The sequence below is a fragment of the Copadichromis virginalis genome, linkage group LG1 (assembly GCF_057382275.1).
Source record: "Copadichromis virginalis isolate Kocher_CV1m ecotype Utaka linkage group LG1, C_Virginalis_male_GT1.1, whole genome shotgun sequence".
Classification (NCBI taxonomy): Eukaryota; Metazoa; Chordata; class Actinopteri; order Cichliformes; family Cichlidae; genus Copadichromis; species Copadichromis virginalis.
Window position 1 is genome coordinate 14,301,069 of NC_140618.1, and position 21,823 is coordinate 14,322,891.

At 40.1% G+C, this 21,823-nt stretch overlaps 1 protein-coding gene across 2 annotated transcripts; it reads right to left on the reverse strand.

Moving 5' to 3' along the window:
- Nucleotides 1-3,643: 3,643 nt before the first annotated feature.
- LOC146718458 (AN1-type zinc finger protein 3-like) lies at nucleotides 3,644-21,397 on the reverse strand. 2 transcript variants are annotated; one of them, XM_085451783.1, is made up of 6 exons: nucleotides 21,022-21,397; nucleotides 16,342-16,382; nucleotides 16,075-16,248; nucleotides 10,465-10,530; nucleotides 8,195-8,395; nucleotides 3,644-5,682 (listed from the first exon to the last, which is right to left on the reverse strand). In XM_085451783.1, the coding sequence occupies exons 1-6, from the start codon at nucleotides 21,102-21,104 to the stop codon at nucleotides 5,528-5,530; spliced, it is 720 nt and encodes a 239-aa protein (XP_085307909.1). In that variant the 5' UTR covers nucleotides 21,105-21,397; the 3' UTR covers nucleotides 3,644-5,527. The 2 variants fall into 2 exon arrangements, with proteins under 2 accessions (XP_085307909.1, XP_085307912.1); XM_085451786.1 differs by lacking the exon at nucleotides 21,022-21,397 and adding an exon at nucleotides 20,808-20,988.
- Nucleotides 21,398-21,823: the final 426 nt, after the last annotated feature.

Here is a 21,823-nt window from a genome sequence, read left to right on the forward strand (position 1 = left end):
TGAAACAGGTTCTTTGCCAAGTTTCCCTTTTATCTGTAGACAAAACAGTAGTTCATCTCTTGAGTTAGATTGATCGTTTGGTAATTAGTGGCTAAACAAACCTCTTCCTTCAGCTGCTCCCTTTATCTGTCACCACAGCAGATTATTTGCCTCTTCTGTCACACCAGCCCTCTGCATGTCCTTCATTACCACTTTATCCTCTGAGTATTCCGCTTCTCCTCCTGGAAGCTCCATATTCAACATCATTCCACTGTCCCTCCTTTGCACATGTCCAAACCAACGCAGTCTCTAAATTTAAAAAAAAAAAAAAAAAAAAGGCTAACCAAATAAACAAAATGGCTAAAATAAATAAATACTCTGAAAATATTGAGGTACAAGGGCTAGACCAGGGGTCAGCAACCTTTAACACCCAAAGAGCCATTTGGACCCGGTTTCCACGCAAAAGAAAACACTGGGAGCTGCAAATACTTTTTCACATCTAAAATGAAGATAACACTGTATATATTGTTTTTTACTTTTATGCTTTGTGTGAACAACTAAAGTAAGTAAGTAATTTATTAAGCGCTTTTCACAGACAGGCAGTCACAAAGCGCTGTACACAAAGATTAAAATAAACAATACAATCAATAGACATTATACACAATTTAAAAGATCAAATGGAAATAATGTAAAGAATATAAAATACGTAGATCAACAAAAGGCTTGTTTGAACAGAAAGGTTTTCAACTGCTTTTTAAAAGAATCCACAGAGCAACTATGTGTTGCTTATGAAATCCATGAAGTGCTACAGAGAAAATTACATTTTATTTATGTAACTAACACATTTTGAACTCTTAAAAGAAATATAACAAAAGGAAAGACACCCAGCTGAACTAAAATGATCCATGTAGCAAACAAAAACTGTTGTGAGCCGCGACCCTCATATCGCCTTTGGGCTTTTGGAGCCTTGACCTGACTTTTAAAAAATAATTGGGAAAAAAGCACTATGCTGCTAAAAAATTAGATATTTGCAAAATTCTGCCTAAATATATATTTTACCTGGTTAATGTGTGTGGCGGGGCGCGGTCTGCAGCGCCGCTGCATGGGAGGCGGACGCACCTGAGCAGCACCCGCAATCACGCCTCGCCGCCCTAAAGTCTGTGCCATCTATGCTGTTGTGTTGTCGGGCTGTGAGCTGAAAAGCTACAGCCAGCTGTATGCGTACAGCAACCGTGTGTGAAAAGTGGTCCGAAATGACCCACTGCTGCCGTGATATGTTTACAATGGGACTTCTGGTCCCGAACCTCTGCGCACAGCGTCTGCAAATCGGGGCTGTACAAAGTCACTTTCATCTTTACGCAGGACTGTAAGCTGTCGTCTGTGAGGCGTGAGCGGTGTTTGTTTTTAACATAGTTCACGGTGGAGAACAGCTGCTGACATAATGTGGATCCGAAGATCTATAATTGGCCTACCTGGGGTTGAAAGTCTTGATAAAGGCAAGGCATTTAGGCTTCTGTGAGTGTGACACGTATTTTGAGCGATGAAAAAATTATAAAATATAATTTTATTTTTATATTTCAATATCACAATAATCTTCCAATTTAGAAGTACAAGTTAAAAAAGAACTAACATAAATAAAATACACTTCAGCTAAATACTTCTAATTTATTTTCCCAAACCACGCAGAGCCGCAGTACAAGGACTGAAGAGCCGCAGGTTGCCGACCCTTGGGCTAGACCAATGACTGTAGAAAGTCATGAAAAGCAGCCAGTATCCAAAGAAAACCATCAAAAAGCCTTCAGAAATCCTGTGCAACTATTGCACAGGAGCACTTTAGAAATTAAATTAAATTATTATTAAATTAAAATATCTTGGACATATGCATTTTTTAAAAAAAAACAACTTGTTTTAAAAAGTATATGAAGTATATAATTTCCCTCCTCAAAGATCTGACACGAGGTGTCCGCTTGTATCATTTATTTGAATTATAAATAAGGAATCCTCTGTCTTTAAGTGGCTGTAATGCATCAGATGTAATTACAGACATGCTTTCACACCAATGAGTGCTCATCAAATGTAATCAGACTAATAAGTGACTTTACAATTATATTGAATAACCAGCTCTGCCTGGAAAACAGCTTCATCGGACATTAAATTCATTATCCTTTATTGCATTTACTGTATATCTGAGATTATTCTTTCACTAAACTCTTATTCAAACTGGTGCCTGCTCTTTAAAGCAGGAAGAAACACGTCAGCGCTTTCCTAACTTGTGAGTGCTTCTGAGACACATAGAGAAAGTGATATCAGTCGAAACATAAAGACACAGGGAGAGGCGTGGAGAGCAAGCATTTAACAAGGCAATAATCAATACAAGGATGGTGTATATAACAGTTGGAAGCCAATGAAGGTGGAAAGAACTGCAGGCTTCCTTGTTTGGTGAGCTGTAAGGAGATTACTTACCACCGGCCACAACATCTTATCCTCTAAATCCCTCTCTAACACCAGGCAGCCTGCAGCGAATACAGATTTTATGCTCCTTGTTGCCACCCGATCCAGGAACTTTTTCTATCTAGGGTGCAGGATATAATCAGCACAATATAAAACAAGAAGAAAAGTATAGACCCTGCCAAACTTTAATAAAAAATAAAAATACATAAATATATAACCAGGCTTTGGGGGGGCTTAAAAGATTACAAATCAAAACAATGTACTTGAGCCAAATCCAAAATAATGACAAGTAGCAAAATAACTATTAACTTAAGGCTCTTGCAATACAGAACTGAATGTAAAATTAACATGTTGCAATGCTAAAGATGAGGTAAACTGCAAGTGATTTATAAAGTTTTTAAGCAGGTTTTTTTTTTTTTTTTTTAAGTTTCACTTACAGAGAAGAAACTCCTCACACCTACTTCACATTAGATGCTATCTCACATAGTTTTGACTCCCTTTGAGTGAGAGCAGGATAAGAGATTACACTCAGGCTGGCAGGTGACCAACTTGAACATCTGAAGATTTGCTTTGATCATAGCGGCATGTTTTCTTTTTCTTAAACTACATTAATTAGTTCAGCCAACCCACAAGACTCACCGCTGCCGTCAGAGGCCTCTTTAGTTAAAATTCTCCATTAGCCACACACAAACGAATGTGTGTAGATCTATAGCAGCTCTCTGTCAGCAGTAAACAGATATTCATAGTATAAAAACTAGCAGCAGTATATTTTCTTGGGACACATTGGCCTCCTTAATACCAACAGAGCATTGTCTAAATGCCACAGCGGTGCTGCTGACCATGTCCGTTCCTTGTTTTCCTCTGCTGGTTGTTTCCAGCAGGATAAAAACACCAAAGCTCAAATAATTTCAAACTGGTTTCTTTAACATGACAGTTCACTGTACTCGAATGGCCTCAACAGTCATCAGATCTCAATCCAATAGAGCACTGTAGGGATGCAGTGTAACCAGAGATTTGCATCTTGTATGCCGAGTGAACAAATCTGCAGCAACAGCGTGATGCCATCATGCCAAAATGGAATAAAGTCTCTGAGGAATGTTTCCAGCATCTTGTTGAATTTATGGCACAAAGCATTAAGGTAGTTCTGAAGGCAAAAAGGCAAGATGTACCTGATATATAACACTCCTAAGCCAGTAAAGACACCAAAGATTGATTTATTTTTGTCTAATCCAGTTTATTCTTCTTCAATAAAACAAAAAAGGGTGAAGAGGAGAAGCAAGCGGTAAAGCAAAAGAAAAATTATAGAATTTTACACAAGTGACCTTCTCACTTGATATCTTAACAACCAAAAGAAAATTCAGCTCTAAACTTCGATGTAAGTTTGAAATGCAAAATGTTAACAAGGTTAAATAAGTTTTTTATTTAGGATACCAAATATTCATTCATTACGCATTCTCTTTTCATTTTTTCTACACTCCATCTGGAAAACCTTTGGAAGGTAATTATTTACTGAATTTAACTTTCAGCACACTGACTCCAGCCCTATGCCCTCCATCTACAGCGCAACAAGAAATAGGGATAACGAATTAAACGAGAGAAAATAGAGCAATCAATACAGGGAAAGATGAGAAAACCAAAGAGAAGCACAGGAAGAGGAGAACGCATGTGATCTCATCATGCTAGCTAGAAATAGCAACTTATAGTAAGGGATATTAAAGTACTGGTAAAAAGGAATCAAATACGCCCATACAAAATCTTGCTTCAAAGCTGGGAACAAAGATAACTAAAAAACATGATGAGACCCAGACTGCCATCAGAAACTGCTACTGCAGCTTCAGATCAAATTATGTATACAGCAACGTTAGATTTTACCTGTTTGTGCTCAATGTGAACAACAGCTGAGCGCATAAAATATCACCAGAGTCAAACTGTGTATGATAGCAAAAGTACAGTAATGTGTAGCAATGCAGGTCCAAGTCCAAATCATAAGAACGCTTTATCCCTCACATCCTGTAAATTTTGTCGTGCTGAAGTTTGTACACATCCTGAAAAAGATTATGGATGTGAAGAGGAAATGTCTTTATGTGGAAGGTTTGCACATAATAAAGAGATAAGAGAGACAAAAAGAGGAAGACAAAATCTTCAAGTCTTCCTCAGTCACATCCTGACACTGAAGACAGGTCTCAGTTATTCAAGGACAAACGGTTTACGGTTCCCACCACCACTGTGTGTGTCTGAGTCCAAGACAGCCTGCAAGTTCTGAATATATGGACTTAGACTTCCACCAACAGTTTTATCATCCACAGTGGCAGAAACAGCCTCACAGAATCCTAAATGAATGGAGAAAATTGTGTTGTGTAGAGTAGGAGAGAAGGATGGAAGTTGATGGGAGGAGGGAAGACTGAGCTTCAGTATCCTGAGGTGGATGATTTTAACAGGTGTTTGTGTTTCTAGAGGTTAAGGGTTATGGGTGATCGATGGCCAGGGGGGGTAAGACACTGAATTAAACTGAGGCTCGCTTGCTCGTTTGTTTCACAAAGTCCATGCTTGGCGCAGAGTACAAAGCAGCTCTGGTCTGATTTTGAGGTAAAGAGCACAGTCTATAAACAGCGCCAAAGCCAAGGAGTACATGAAAGATAACCTTTTCTTTCTCCTCCTCCTCCTCAGTTTCTTCCTTTCCTTTTCTGAGGTAAAGAGTAAAGTCTGGCTTCCAAGAAATACACTTGTATAAAGCATTGCATTTCTTGTCTTATTCATGTCATCTTACTTGATTCATTTTTATGAAGTCGAGAGTTTGCAACAAAAGGGAACAAACTGTATATTTCCTTTGCTCTTTATTGTTTTGTCTTTCCTTGGTTTGGTTTTTTCCAAAAGGCAGCAGGGATATAATCAAGCCAACAAAAGCAGAAAACAACCAAGATAGGCGATAGTGGAATTCAAAAAGAGCAAGCATAGTTTTAAGAGAAAAAAGGTGGAGGTTTGTATCTCCACTCTCACAAAAAAAAAAAAAAAAAAAAAAAAGCAAAAATCTCGAGGAAAAAAAAAAAAGACAAGAAAATAATATCCCTGTTAAAGATTCTTCTGAGGGAACGACTATTCAAGAGCACTCTTCCCCGATGCGCTGGCATGAGCGGCCCACCTTGCGGTCTAGCTTAACCATTTTGAGGACGGCGTCCTGACGTCCACGGCCCATGTGGTCAAACAGACACTCGTGCTGCTCTGGAAGCCGATGGAGCATACAGAAGACATAACCTAAAGGACGGGTTTGGGGTTGTGGATAAAAGAGACAAGGAGGGATTAATTTGTTGCCTTAAGTAAATGCACAAATATTGCAGTTGTAACTGTACACACCGCAGTTAATACATGAACTAAAGAAAAAAGATATGGCTACATAAAGCACACCTAAAACAATTTAACGAGAAATAAAATCAAAAGAGTAGCATTACTTTTAGATGCCAGTAAAGGTCGATAAACATTTAGTCTTTAGATATACTTTTTAAATGGTCAAGGGCAGATAACATGTAGTACTTGCCACAGTGCCTGTGTGTCAAAGAAGACATTCTACTTGATCGCTTCCTCTTTCAATGCTTTTCCGTTTTTCAGTAGATAGTGTTTCCTCCCTCTAACTACTGTAGCACTTTCAACAAAAAGCCCTGCCAATGGTGGAGGCTCGTTAAGCTCAGGGAAGCTCGTTAGCTTTCATCATCTTAAATTCATTCATTAATACACATAATAACGCTACTGGCATTTAATAAGTAGTGATTAAAGGCCCAGTTTAACATCTGGTTTCTAGGCAATTAAAACCTATACAATTACAGCACACGCGAGTGGATTAGAAGGGAGGAAAGTTGTGTCACGTTGGACAGAATATTCCCCCTATTAGAAACCACAAATCAAAAATTTTGTCCTCTGCTCACTGCTGGTATTTTCTAACAAAATGGTGAACTGAGTTCTTCTGTAAAATTAATGAACTGGGAAGAGACGTTGTGACTTGAGAATGTATTTTGTGATGCAAAAAACAATCTGAGTATACTGTAAGTTTCAAAGATTTTACAGCTAAAATCCAACATGTCTAAAATATTTATTTTACGTAGAGGCAAAAATGAATAAAGGATGAGGAAGAGCTGATGTGTGCACACACGCTGTAAAGGAAACCCTTAAACATATCCAGTTATATGCCTGGAAATAGACTGCAAGTATAATAACAGCTTGTGTGTCTGGACCTGTCAATCCCTACTTCTGTACACCAAAAACAGACCTGGCTGCACTGCCTCTTTACCAAGGCCCAAACTGTCTCTTGCACCTGCAGCATACCACCCTTGGTTAGAAACATAGCAGATGAAGACCTTCACCTCTGGGGTTCTTCTCTGGATAACATCTATGCCTTGGTCTTGGGTGCTTCGTCCTAATCTAACCTCTAAATCTAATTGCCAGTGAGTGAGTCACCAGTTATTGTATGGCAGACATTAATTAATAGGCTAATTATTTACAAAGTGTTTTTTCATTGTCCCCATTGCTTTACAACATGCAGCCGGCTAGCAAGGTCAAACAAACTGCAGCCACTGTGTGATTAAACCGTGTTGTATGCCCAGATTAATAATTACTTAAACCAAAGCTTACTGTCATGTTTTGAAGTAAGGTCAGAAGGCCAACAAGAAATCAAGTTTTAAGGTTGTAGTACTCCCTGTTCTCATCGTCTGTTGATTGTCTTTCTGACTTTAGAAGAATTTTACATTTTAGCCACACATATAATTGAGAGAGATTTTCGCATTTTCCCCATTATGGGAAAAATCACAGAAGTAATGTTTAGAAATTAGCAGGACCACTGTTATTAGGTTAAAAGGAAATGCTTTGGTTCCTTCATCTGTTAGGTCTCCACATTAAAAGATATGATATAATTAGCTGTTCAATTCCAGTGCCTCCACTCTGTGTTATATTAATACCTAGTACGATAAATAGCAACTGTGTAAAAGCAGAAAACTACTGAGACTAACAGCATCGGATCAGATTCACTACTTGAGCTATTTTTTCACCCCAATACAATCTGAAAAGCATTCATCCTTTCAGCTCATTATCAGACCTTCTTGGCTTACACTGTGGAACATTCTGCAGAACCATTAGCAAAGTAATCTGCAATTACTGCAACAGTCAGAAATCACTATAATTGCCACCATTTTCCCTTTCAATCTGTAAAAAGCATGTTTTCATAGTAAGCACTGGACTATTAAGGATGGATAGCCCATGTATTAAGCAGCACCTGGTGGAAAAAAAAAGGCAAGTCAATTTCCAATTTAGAAATTATTGCATTGGTTTAAGCAGATTGGTCTTTAAGTAGTGAAGAGCTCTGACTTTTCAAGTACTTTAATTTGTATGCAAACAAGTTGATTAGCAAGCCAAGTATTGGTTTGAACTACATTAGTGTTTGTGGTAATTGGCTTATGTTTTATGTGCAATGTGAAACATTGAGGCTTTCCTGTAATGGTCCCTCAAGGCTTGCAAAATATATATATATATTTTTTTCAACACACAAAGAAATGTCCAGGTAACGGTGCTGTGCTGGACACATAATTCACAAAACTATTATTAAGCTAACCGAAGTGTACTTATGTATGTATCTGCATATTAACATAAGGTAATAACATGGTCTAAGGTGATATCTTTAAGTTAACAGTATTATGCATGTACTTAATGATAATGCTCCTTTGCGTAAGTGTTCATGTGATGCGTATGTTAATACTGTACATATGAAAATGTGTCATCATACCACAGCGACAGGAACCCAGCTCTTGCTGTACCAGCTCCAGTTTGGTTTGGCAGCGATGGCAACGCTTACGGCTCCGCTGTTTAGAGCCACTGCGAGACGAGGATGAAGACGATGATGATGATGATGAAGACTCCTCACCCTCTGGGATCCCACCTACTCTCGCTCGCTTCTCAGGTGAAACATCACTTTCTGAATCTGAGGCTTAGAAGAGAGAGAAAAATAAGTTAAAAAAAAAAAACAACAACATTTGGCTACAACTGTTTTGGTTAATTGTTGTTTTTTGTTGTTGTTTTTAGATCAGGCATTGCCAGTTAGAGCCCTGCAACAAAGGAACTGAACTTAAACTCAGCTTTTCATTTTTCTTTCAAACCCACTTTCACATTTTCATTCTTAATTTATTTGTTTATTTTACTTGTTACTAAGACTGTTGTTGTTGCTTTAGTATGTATTTTGTAGCCATGTTTTAAATGGTGCTAAACAAATAAAATTTATACATCTAAGAAAAATAGTTCCTAGAGATTCTCTTAATGCAATGAAACACTGAAAGTCTGGAGCTACATTAAGCTGACTTTCAGCAAAATGACTAGCAATATTGTAATAGCTTAAGAGTATTTTGCATCTTTTTTCTGCTTCTATTGAGTTAAATCAGACTAGACTGTGATTACATTACATGTAAAAATTCATTCAATGAAAATTAATCTGTTTTGTACGGCAGACACAAAAATGCAAAGTGTAACAAATTTAAAATGGTTTGATACAATAAATCTAAAGCAACTGAAGCCAAAATTCTTCTTTACTTTTTATGACCATGGAATAAACAATACAAAACCTGAGGAACCTAAGAAAAACTCCAATACACCATTGTCAGAATTGGTCTATTCTGTAACTGGGATTGCACAGACGATGGCAAACTGGAACTAAACTCTTCTTTGTGATAAATTTAAAAAAAAAAAAAAAAAAAAAAGGAAGAGCGAGATTGATAGTACTCCTGCATTAAATTATGTGCAGCCCAGCACCTGAGACAGCAAGAGAATGTAGCAAGGTTTCACTGGTTGGCTAGAATTTCAACTCAGCTTTTCTCATCAATCCTGCAGACTTTTTCACTGGCCTGGCCGAAATGCAGATCAGCGCTCAATAAATCTCTGAGAACTAGGCCAAGCTGAACAGTTAGATCCCCTCCTAGTCTGCTCCATCGATCCCTTTGTGTGTATGTGTGTCTGCACATGTGCAATTGCATGTTGTGGAAAAAAAATTCATTCTTGCCTGCTTTTTGTTATCCTAGAAGATCTCGGCACCCAATTTAGCAAGCTGTAACATCAAATTTAAATGTAAGTGAACAACTATAAGTTAAAGGAGGAAAATATGTGAAGGCAGGGCATTTGCACTGTAAACTGATGAGCGGTTGGTTGACTTAATGTCGTTTTAATTCAAGATTAAATATTGTACAAAAGGTAAAGTCAAAGTGTATCCAATGTCTAAAATGAAATACAGATGGCCCCAATTTAGAGAGATTGTAAAAAGTGAAATGTCAACTCAACCAACAGTAAAAGGTTTAAATGACGCTGTGTGAGTATGTGTATTACTAGACATGATCCTGCTTTTTTAGACAAGGGATCAGTATGTTCACACACCTTTACTGAGCCTATCCTACTCTGTACTAGACATTGTCGTGTGTGAGTGTGCCCGCATGAGTTTAGCAAGTTGTGCCACCTAATGGTGAAAGAACAATAAAAGCAATCTGCAATAGGAAATAGTCTGGCTGTTTTATAGACCTCATTCAGTAGATTCCCATTAGTGCTAATGATAATGCTGTCCTTCACAGATCCACATGTGGTGTGCCACTGTGACCCATTTCCTCTTCATTAATCAAAATCTATGTTTTTAATCTATAGAATCAAATGAAGATGCTGCTAACCATGAAGCTACAATTCTCTTTCTATGTGACTTTTGCCATTTAAATCTCCATACTGCATGTCGATGTTATCATTCCGCGCAACAACTACATGTGGATATACTGCATATTCATGGTGTTCATTTACTCTAGTACAGCATGATTGGCTTTACATTTGCCTTGGCACATTCTGTTGCATCAGTAATATCCTGCTGTCCGCTACTTGTCCTGGAAGAACCATTAACCCAGCCATGTTGGATCAGTTATATGCTATTGACGCTAATGGGTCCTCCAATTTGAACTTTCTAAGTGCACATGACTAAAACATACAAACAAAATGCAACAGTGCATATTGTAGTAGTATAGAACTGAGGTATACCTGACTCAAATGTACGTTTTGTCGGAGTGGAGAATGAACCCAAGACTGTGTCGTTGCTGGATGCTCCTGAGGCAGAAAATAGTTTTTAGAAAAAAGAAGAAAAAAAAAAAAGAAGGGAAAGGGATCAAAATGAGTAAAAGAACCAAAGAGGAAGGAAAAGAAGATTAGTTTCTTACTTTAATGTGATTTTTCAACTGAAAAAATTAATTATTTAGCAATTTAAAAAAAAATGTAAAAAAAAAAAAATCTGCAATTAAAGATCAAAATTACTAATTGTATAAATATCTCAAGCCCTTTAGACATGTAAATGAAATTTTAAACTGTATTAGATTGACAGACTAGGTGATGTGTTACAGGGACACTGTTAGGCCCAGAGTTTAAAACCCTAAGAGGCTGAGGACAAAAGCTGTCGAGGAATCTGCTGGTGGTTGCCCAGATACTCGGGTACCATCTTCAATATGGAAGCAGGATGAAAAGACTGTGACTGAGGCGTGCGAAATCCTTTATTATGCAATGAGGGTTTTTTTTCCCTCCTTGCAGCAACTATGATAGATATCTGTGGAGGAAAGGCCGCAGTGTGCATGTGTACAGGCTGGAGCCAGCCAAGAGGCAGTGTGGCTGTGGGTGGTAAAAAGGTGGTAAAAAGATAAAGAGTTGCACCAAATGTGTTATATGATCCACCTGTTCCTTATGTAGTTTTAAAGGAGTTTGTAAAAAGTGTGTAACACTAGGAATGCAACAGAGTCAAATATCTTGACTTTTTCAAGAATGGTGACATTAAACACTTTCCTAGCTAGTAATGTGGTATTATTTACTCAGTCTAAGCAATATGATTCTATGATTACATCCAAATGATTTTCTGCTGTGGAGCCAAATATTTGAGCATCAGTTTCAGGCATTAAATTGAAGTACTTTCAGTCACTGGTCAGACAAGTATAATTTGTTAGTGGCAGATAAAGGATCAAAACCAGGAGTTTGTGAAGCTTTAAATAGCCAGATCGAAGAGTTATATGTACATGCTACATGTACAAATCTTTAAAAAAAAAAAAAGTGTGTGTGTGTATGTGTGTGTATATATATACACACACTGAACAAAAATATAAACGCAACACTTTTGTTTTTGCTCCCATTCCCCATGGGATGGACGTAGAGACCTAAAATTCATTCCAGATACACAATATAACCATCCCTCCCAAACAGTGGTCACAAATCAGTCCAAATGTGTGGTAGTGGGCACATCTGCTATATTGAGATAATCCATCCCACCTCACAGGTGTGCCACATCAGGATGCTGATCTGACATCATGAGTAGTGCACAGGTGTACCTCAGACTGCCCACAACAAAAGGCCACCCTGGAATGTGCAGTTTTTTGCGCTATTGGGGGTCTGGGGACCCAGAACCGGTCAGTATCTGGTGTGACCACCATTTGCCTCATGCAGTGCAACACATCGTCGCATGGAGTCTATCAGATTGTCAATTGTGGCCTGTGGAATGTTGGTCCACTCCACTTCAATGGCTGTGCGAGGTTGTTGGATATTCGTGGGAACTGGTACACGCTGTCGTATACGCCGGTCAAGCACATCCCGAACATGCTCAATGGGTGACATGTCCGGTGAGTATGCTGGCCATGCAAGAACTGGGACATTCTCAGCTGCCATCTGCCCTGAACAATGTGAACCATGATTCATCCGTGAAGCGCACACCTCTCCAACGTGCCAGACGCCATCGAATGTGAGCATTTGCCCACACAAGTCTGTTACGGCGACGAGCTGGAGTCAGGTCAAGACCCCGATGAGGACGACGGGCATGCAGTTGAGCATCCCTGAGACGGTTTCTGACAGTTTGTGCAGAAATTGTTTGGTTGTGCAAACCAATTGTTCCAGCAGCTGTCTGGGTGGCTGGTCTCAGACGATCTTGGAGGTGAACCTGCTGGATGTGGAGGTCCTGGGCTGGTGTGGTTACACGAGGTCTGCGGTTGTGAGGCCGGTTGGATGCGCTGCCATATTCTCGGAAACGCCTGTGGAGACGGCTTATGGTTGAGAAATGAACATTCAATGCACGGGCGACAGATCTGGTTGACATTCCTGCTGTCAGCATGCCAATTGCACGCTCCCTCATTGCTTGTGGCATCTGTGGCATTTTGCTGTGAGACAAAACTGCACATTCCAGGGTGGCCTTTTGTTGTGGGCAGTCTGAGGTACACCTGTGCACTACTCATGATGTCAGATCAGCATCCTGATGTGGCACACCTGTGAGGTGGGATGGATTATTTCAATATAGCAGATGTGCCCACTACCACACATTTGGACTGATTTGTGACCACTGTTTGGGAGGGATGGTTATATTGTGTATCTGGAATGAATTTTAGGTCTCTACGTCCATCCCATGGGGAATGGGAGCAAAAACAAAAGTGTTGCGTTTATATTTTTGTTCAATCAATAATATATATATATATATATATATATATATATATATATATATATATATATATATATATATATATATATATATATATATATAAAAAACTAAACACCCAGCACGCCCCTGCGGGCGGTTTATCCTTCAAGCTCGGGTCCTCTACCAGAGGCCTGGGAGCTTGAGGGTCCTGCGCAGTATCTTAGCTGTTCCCAGGACTGCGCTCTTCTGGACAGAGATCTCCAATGATCTCCAATGCAAGCTAGCCACTCGCCTAGCTTGGGAGTCACCGCACCTAGTGCTCCGATTACCACGGGGACCACCGTCACCTTCACCCTCCACATCCTCTCGAGCTCTTCTCTGAGCCCTTGGTATTTCTCCAGCTTCTCGTATTCCTTCTTTCTGATGTTGCTGTCATTCGGAACCGCTACATCGATCACTACGGCCGTCTTCTTCTGTTTGTCTACCACCACTATGTCCGGTTGGTTAGCCACCACCATTTTGTCCGTCTGTATCTGGAAGTCCCACAGGATCTTAGCTCTGTCATTCTCCACCACCCTTTGGGGCATCTCCCATTTTGACCTCGGAACTTCCAGGCCATATTCGGCACAGATGTTTCTGTATACTATGCCGGCCACTTGGTTATGGCGTTCCATGTATGCCCTGCCTGCTAGCATCTTGCACCCTGCTGTTATGTGCTGGATTGTCTCAGGGGCATCTTTACACAGCCTGCACCTGGGGTCTTGCCTGTCTCGTTTACTCTTGGCATACAGCTTGATGTCATCCATGTACAGGAGGTGGCTGACAACTGCTCCATTCCATAGTCTGTATCCGTAGCCAGTCTTGTTAATGATCTCACTGAGGGGGTTCAGGCCTATGCAGAACAACAGTGGGGACAGCATCTCCTTGGTAGATCCCGCATTTGATGGTGACTTGTGCTATGGGCTTGGAGCTGGCTTCTAGTGTTGTACACCACATACCCATTGAGTTCCCGATGAAGGCTCTCAGGGTCCTGTTGATCTTGTACAATTCTAGGCATTCCAGGATCCAGGTGTGGGGCATTGAGTCATAGGCCTTCTTGTAATCAATCCAGGCAGTGCACAGTTTGGTCAGTCTGGTCTTGCAGGCTCGGCTGACTGTTCTGTCTACCAGTAGCTGGTGTTTTGCGCCTCTGGTATTCTTGCCAATTCCTTTCTGTGCTCCGCTCACGTATTGACCCATGTGCCTGTTCATCTTAGCCGATATGATGCCTGACAGGAGTTTCCATGTAGTACTGAGGCAGGTTATTGGTCGGTAGTTGGAGGGGACCGGTCCCTTCTTGGGGTCCTTGGGGATCAGGACTGTCCGACCTTCGGTTAGCCATTCCAGGTGTCTCTCGTCAACTAGCAGCTGGTTCATTTGTGCTGCCAGACCCTCGTGGAGTGCAGTCAGCTTCTTCAGCCAGTAGGCGTGAACCATGTCAGGGCCTGGTGCTGTCCAACTCTTTATACTAGAAACCCTTGCTTGGATTTCTGCCACCGTGATGGTTACTGGACCCTGTTCAGGGAGGTTGCTATGGTCTGCCCTCAGATCCACTAGCCACTGAGCATTGCCGTTATGGGTTGTGTCCGTCTCCCATATGCTCTTCCAGTATTGCTCCGTCTCCAGCCTTGGTGGTGCTGTTCTCTTATTGTTCCCTTGCCACTGAGAGTACACCTTTGCTGGTTCAGTGGAAAACAGCTGGTTTATTCTCCTGCCTTCTATCTCTCTGGTGTACCTCCTCAAGCGGCTGGCCAAGGCTGTGAGTCTTTGCTTGGCAGTTTCCAAGGCCTCAGGTATGGACAGCTTGCTGTATTTTTTATGCACCTTCTTTGTCGCATCTTTCTGCAACTCCGTTAGTTGGCTAACCTCCCGCCGTGCTACTTTGATCTTGCCCTCTAGCCTCCTTCTCCATGGAGGGTACTGCCCCTTGTGGCTGTTCAACTTGTAGCCAAGCATCTCAATGATCACTGCTGCCATATTGTAGATCAGCTTGTTAGTCTCGGTAAGCGTGGCTGTAGGTAACATCCGCAGTGCTGCATTAACATCATCGAGCAGACCTTCTGGTACTTCCCGTAATCTTGGTAACCAGCTACGGGGGATCCAGGTTTCAAGCTTGGCCATGATCCTATCTTTCAGGTCAGTTCCTCTCGCACTCAACGATCCTTCTCCTGTCATACTTGGGGCTTTGTACCCAATCTCGGGTGGGGGTGATGATATCTCCCCCCTGACCTGGCATCCTGGCTCCCCCTTGCTGTAGCATTTATGTTGTACCTCATCAATCTCTAGCTGTGAGAGCAGTCCCTTCTTTTGAATGTTGGAACGCTGAGCTACTAGTTGTTTCGCCTTCATTGTGGATGTTGGGTATTGAAGAATCCATAGGTCCCTCATCCTATTCATGTAACCCCTTCCGCCAGGGTTACTTGCGTAGTAGCATTCCAACAACGCCCTGTTTTCGTCTCTTGCCCACCGATGCTTTCTTGTTCAAGTAGCCCACTTCTCGTCAGGGTGCCCTGGTTCCTCAACACTTGACGTGGACATTGTTGATCCGGGCGACGTCCGAGCCGGCATGTCTTCATATTTATCTGTCTCGCTCATGTCTGCGGTAGGCTCACTTAGCATAGGGGGTCTAGCCTTACAGTTTTGGTCTTTTATTATTTTAATAACATAATAAAAGACCAGGTTAGTGTGGCATTTTTTATACCATTTCTGCACATCCGTTTTGTAGCCACTTTATTTTTCTGTTATGAATTGGCCTCCACAAATAACCTTGTCACTGTATAGCAATGACTGATGCCCTGGCAATTGTAGGTGTCCTCTTAAAACCTTCACTTCTGAATAGATGCCCTTTCCTATCATTCTATCTGTGCCATGAGGACAAATATAGCCAGGACAGGGATACTGCAGCTGCTGCTTGAGCTGGCAGAATCTACTAACAGTGTTCCACAGAAAAATGCTCTCATCTAAAAGCTCTGGTTTTGACAACTCAATTTTATAAAGGCACACATTAACTCACTTCTAAATTTGAAATCTATGAATCATACATTGTTTCCATGTGTAGGGCGCACATTACAAATTACACACATTATATTACCAAGCCTTTAAGTTCATAATATTTTAAAGTGTAAATGTTCACAACCCACAGATCCAAAGGAAAAACTTGCTGATTGTCTTACCGTCCTGAACAGGTAGAGATGTCACTCCTATCTCTCCGGGCAAAGGGTCGTCTGATATGAGGGACTGACTAATGCTGTTGTTTGTTTCATTACAGAACATGTCTGCTTGACTGGTGTTAGAGTTTGAAGAGGCCTTTGGAGCACAGTCGTCGTTTGGCTGTTTCTTTTGAGTGTCTATGGAAACATGGACATGAGGACATTTTCTTTGTTTGGAGGTTTTAAGACAGAAAAATCAGTCAACAAACTCCCACTAAAACAATAACTTACCTGCAAAACATTTTGAGCAGAGATTCATGGTTTTGCTTGACCTGAGGAAAAGGAATGCGACGCAATTGTGTTAATAGAGCAGTCTGGGTGTTAAAAACAGTTTTGCAGTAAAAGGTATAAGATAAAACAGACAAGAGGCTAAGATAAAAGTGAGAGTGAGCGGTGAAATGTATCTTTTTGGCTATATTTTTGCTCATGTACACTTACAAAAACTTACAAAGACTATTTTTATTTTTTTTTTTCTTTATTAAATCAATTTTAAACACATTTCATACAACTATCCAGTTTTCAAAACTCAAGAAAACAAACCTGTCACACATAGTGTCTGTACAATGTAAAATAAACTGATTTGTTGCAGTACAAACTAAAGTATGGATTATTGCTACAAATACAGGGCGTATCAAAAAGAATCTTCTGACTTCAAAGTACTTTAATTCTGCAGACGTTCACCAGTAACGATTGAAACACGTACTGTTAGAGAGAGGGGCTTTCTGAGTTTCATCTGGTTGCCAGTATATAGCATAACAGAATTATCTTTGAGTTTGATCAGTTTGATTGTACAGACATAAGTGCGTCTGGGGGGGACATATTGAGCAGCTGTGAATACAAAACATAGGTTTTGTATGTAAAACTTTATAGTCAGTCATGTATTTTAAAATGTACCACAAACTTTTATGTTCATTACCTAAAGAAATTGGATAATTCTTTTTGACACACACTGGACATGCCAGTCCTCCAACGTATTTACCAGAACAATCTGAACAGTCAATATAAGTACAGATTTACATTATGTTTCTGTGTTTTGGATTTAGATTCTGTCTCACTTTGATCACAAGGTTCTTAAAACTACTTTAAGATGAGCTGAACAAAAGTCAACTAGTTCCCTCTGATTGTTATGAAATTCCCCATAGTATGTTAATGGGGATACAGACTCAAAGCTAGTGGTTAGCAGTAAGGGTTAAAGTATCAGTGTGGTAGTTAGAGTTTTCTCAACATACTTTTCCTTCCTGAAGGAAATAAAGACTTTTGATATAAGTTATCTATTGTCATGGAGCCTTGCTGATTTCAGTGGCACAGCTCTTTCACAACAGATGGCTCTGGGTTTAGTCTGAGAAAGGCTCCTCTCATTTCCTCTGCAGCCTTCGTCCTTACTGTCTGTGCACTGAGCGTGACGGTCGCTGCTATCAGTCACATTCTATTTATTTTGGGCGCTCCATTGCACACCTTTGTCCTCATTTCTAAATGTGGGGTCAGCTGCAGTCAACCTGAGGGCTTTCTGTCAGTCTCCTGGTGTGTAGTCTCAGGTATAAAAGGGAAAGGATGAAGCAAGAAGTTAGGAAAGAGGAGAAACCTCATCATTACATGCAGGCAGGGAGGAAGCCAATGCTGGGTAAACATCAAGTCATATCCTCTTATCAACCTTACAATCAGAGGTAATCAAACTACAGATTCATTAAGGAAATTAAAAGGGTGAAGAAGGGTGAGAAAAACTATGCAGGAGAAAAAACAGCTCCATGGCTGTTAAGCTGACTGAAGCCTGAACAGAGTGCACACAACATGTCTATTTCATAGTTGGCCTACTGCTGTTACTAATGAGAATATCTGATTGGAACAGACAGGAAGACAGGCTCCACTGCCTTTGTGATTCAGCTTGAGTGACACAAAGGAGTGAGATATTGGAAGGGTGATAAATGTTTTGAAGAAATTAGTTTTTAACAATTTTTCTTGACATGAGCAGGTAAATGAAAGACAACATAAATACAGCTAGAACTCAGGTGATAGAAAGCAATCAAAGCATAGTATCACCAGTGCATGTGGCTCAATTACTTTTAAGATGATGGTATACCTTTACTGGGGGTAAAAAGTAATGGCAAAGGACTGAACTGTTTTAGTTTTATGTTACTGGGGAAGCAGACATACCATGCAGTTCTTCATGTGTGCTAGAAATACCTATTTTATTTTAGGTGATGTGTTTCTCAAAAGAAACTGTAAGGGTGGCACATTATCAAACAAACACCCAATTTTGAATTCAAACGGTAATCTTTAATACACTAAAATTGAAGGTCATACTTTGGAAAGAATAGCTCTTAGATTGCCTAAAGGATTTTTAATGTTTTGCTCAATGCTAATTTCCATAATTATGCTTTTTTCCCCTCCCCATCCTCTTACACACACAGAAAAATGCCTGGAGAGAACACTGACCTGAACAGTTTTAAAAAAACTAGCTTATTGACATTTCATAAAAGACAACTTAGCATTACCCTTACAACTTACACAGCTGAGCAGTCAACTGGAACATAGACGGATAAGCAGATCAGGTGGCTGCTTGCGAGTAGATCTCACAAATAGAAGAAAGTTAAATAGGAAGGGGCATTTGATGCTAAACTATAGAGTTTGGATGCATCATTGCTGACTTTTGTAACATCCTATTATAGTACCGAACAGCTTGTTCTCTGCTTTGGCTTTCTTTCTGAAAATGACACAATCTACAAACTACTGCGAGGCACACAATTAGTGCTTGTATTGATCCAAAATGTTTTGGTGTGGATAGCAATACAGAACAAGTTATTAAACTAAGTGACTGGGTAATTACTTGACTAATCCAGTCATTTTGCATAGCCTTGTCAACAGCGATCGCCATTTTCAGCATTATACATCTTTTCTGCTAATATGAAATCTTTAAAATGGGCTGGTGCTATCATGATTTTGCCATTCAGTACAAATAAAATGTTTTATATCCATGTGGGTACATGATGATATAAAATATGGATTCAATAAGTGAATTATTGTTTATGTGCAAGGCAACTTAAAAACTGCTTTCCCAAAACTGTTAAAATAAATGTGGCCAAGAAATGGTTGAAGTTCACTCTGTCATTGCAGCCACATTAAAATATGTTTTCTCACAGCCTAACTGCAAAATTCAGAAAATCATTCATTAGTAAAATAATAAAATAATCAGAAGGCACAAAATAAATGTGCCCTTTTTCGCACCTACTCACATACGGACTACAAGTGGAGGTCACGGAAATGGGTGAAGTGCTGACGACAACATGCTATGTTACCATAAATGTACTAAAAGCTTAAGTTAGCGTTGACTTATTCCTTGTCAGTTTAATTAAATACCTCGCACCTGACCTTCTCAAATTTGTCTGAGAAAAAAAAAAATAAAAACTTTGAACTTTTTAGAAAGAGCAAGTGTCTGATACTAATTGTGACAGTATTCACTTTCATTTACCCAATATGAACTTTTGGAATACTCATATTTATGTATGACAGCCAAATATTTTCAGAAGCAGTGCAAGACGTTTTCAATCAATTTATGCATCCTCACAGCCCAGCAAACAGTTATTTCTGGCCAAGATATGTGCCTGTGTCCTTGGTACCATTACAACGGATACCACCACTGGTAGCAGATAAGTTGTTGGAGGATGGCATAAAAAATGAGTCTAAATAAATAATACTAGCTATCCAAGTAACAGAACTTATGCAGTCCACACTCATAATTGTTTATACTTATTAACTTGTTTTTAAAACAAATCTTTGGTCTACTTAAAACATTTAAAAATTAAAGACATTTGATGTACTAAAAAAATTAAATATTGAGCCATCATGCTTAGTTTGGTACTGTAACAAACCCATTTAAACGCTTCTCCAAAGGCCAAGGCGGTATGGATATGATTATTTGCGTGCCAACTCCACAGATATTTAAATACTTCATAAACTCTAGTCAGGTAGAAAAAACTGATGCCTTTGGTCATGGAAAACACATTCTCTGATGAGAGCTGGTGACTGACATTGCAGTGTCAAGTCAAGTCAAGTTTTGTATTGTACATCATTTCCATACTAATCCAAAGGTTAGTGAATAAAGTGGCATTTTTGTAAAATATACACAAACGGAATGAGATACTTGTGAGTTCCAATAGTCTCATTTCACTTTGTGAGAACTAATTTTGGGGTCCTCTCTTGTCTGGCTAAGTGCTACATTTCTCTGATTTTTTACCACTGAGCTGAAAACTCAAGACTGCAAGTGTTTATAAATGCCTATCATAAATACGTCCACTAAAGTACAATATTTTGTATCCATTTTTTCCTAAAATACAACAATGTGGGCTACTTTTTAAAATTCGACATTTGAAGAACTAGCCAAAGAGTGATAACACTAATACATTTTTCAACCGGTCCATATTACAAAACCTAATTTGGGCTCATATGTGTTGCAAAGTTAACATATGCCTCAACACACATGAATCAAATTGTACACAGCAGGATTACTGCACAGTGCCAGTTTGTCTGTGCCACCCCGGCACATTCAGTTTAAAGTACCAGTTGCCCGTTTCTTTCTGCTAGAGTCTGGTTCATGGCGACACTTTGATGTCTCTAACTAACTGCTTCATGCATGAACTTAACACGTTAACTATCCAGTTGATTAACACTTTCACACCTGTCGCGTAACCTGGAAGGCTTACCCCAGATTCCCTACCCTGCTTCCTTCCTTTACAGGAGAAGGTTACCGAGGCCAACTGGTGTTAGCTAGTAGCTAATGCTACAAAACAATGGGGAGGGGGTAATAAGGAGAAAAGCAGCTCATCCCTGTTTGAGCTGCTAATGCTAGTGGCTATCGACTCTGCTAGCTACTGGCAGAGAAAGAAAGCGAGACGTTTGACAGGTTATTCTGCTTACCCCCAGAACCCACAGGGGCAGCGAGGGGGTATAACGTTAACGTTACTCGGAGGCTTGCTGCCCTCGCTCCCCGTGTCGCCCATGTCTGTCTCCCGTGTCAAGCTGTCGGTGTAGCAGGTGAATCCGTGGATGGAGTGAGGGCCTCGTATTTGCGTTTAGATCCCCTTGGCTTTGATAAGCATACAACCGTCACTCTGCCCAGATAATTCTTCCGAGTTTCAGTGTAGGGTGGACAATTTGACGACACAAGCAGCCACCTAGTCCGTCAAATTAAAGTAGTTGAAGTCGACGTTAAGACGCTGGGGCCGTCAAAGCCAGCAACGGACGGAACCACCGGGGATCCTGGGCCGATCAGCTGGAGTGAGGAACGAACCACTGGCAGAGAGGGGGAGGTGTGTGAGGAACACGAAAGACAAAAGTTAGATTGACGTGTTTGTACAAACTGTTAAGCGACACGGAATAACGACACAATAATTGTTAGCATTGTGTATACAGAAATAACATTTGAACTCGGTAAATGACTCATTTAAAATAATTCATTTTAGAAGCGTTATCATGGTATGATCCAGACAAAACCACAGTTAAAAAGCCCAGAGCTCTGAAAGTGTCTCTGAGAGTGTTTTGTTCACTTAAAAACAAAGTTATCCTCCCAGGATGTATCTTAGAAATGTAAAATGATGTGATAGGCTGTGACAGACCCTTTTCACTGGACATATTTTGACGCGTCTCGGTAGCAGTTAAAAAAACAAAACGAAACAAAACAAAGCCCCCAAAAACATGTAACAAAATTAAAACTGTAGTA

Excerpts from the sequence above, each read along its gene's own strand:
- LOC146718458 (XM_085451783.1), bottom strand. The coding sequence starts at position 21,104 with ATGGGCGACACGGGGAGCGAGGGCAGCAAGCCTCCGAGTAACGTTAAC. Across the intron at positions 16,249-16,341 it reads CTGCTCAAAATGTTTTGCAG|ACACTCAAAAGAAACAGCCA; the intron begins GTAAGTTATTGT and ends ATGTTTCCATAG. Across the intron at positions 5,683-8,194 it reads GCTGGGTTCCTGTCGCTGTG|GTTATGTCTTCTGTATGCTC; the intron begins GTATGATGACAC and ends CCCGTCCTTTAG.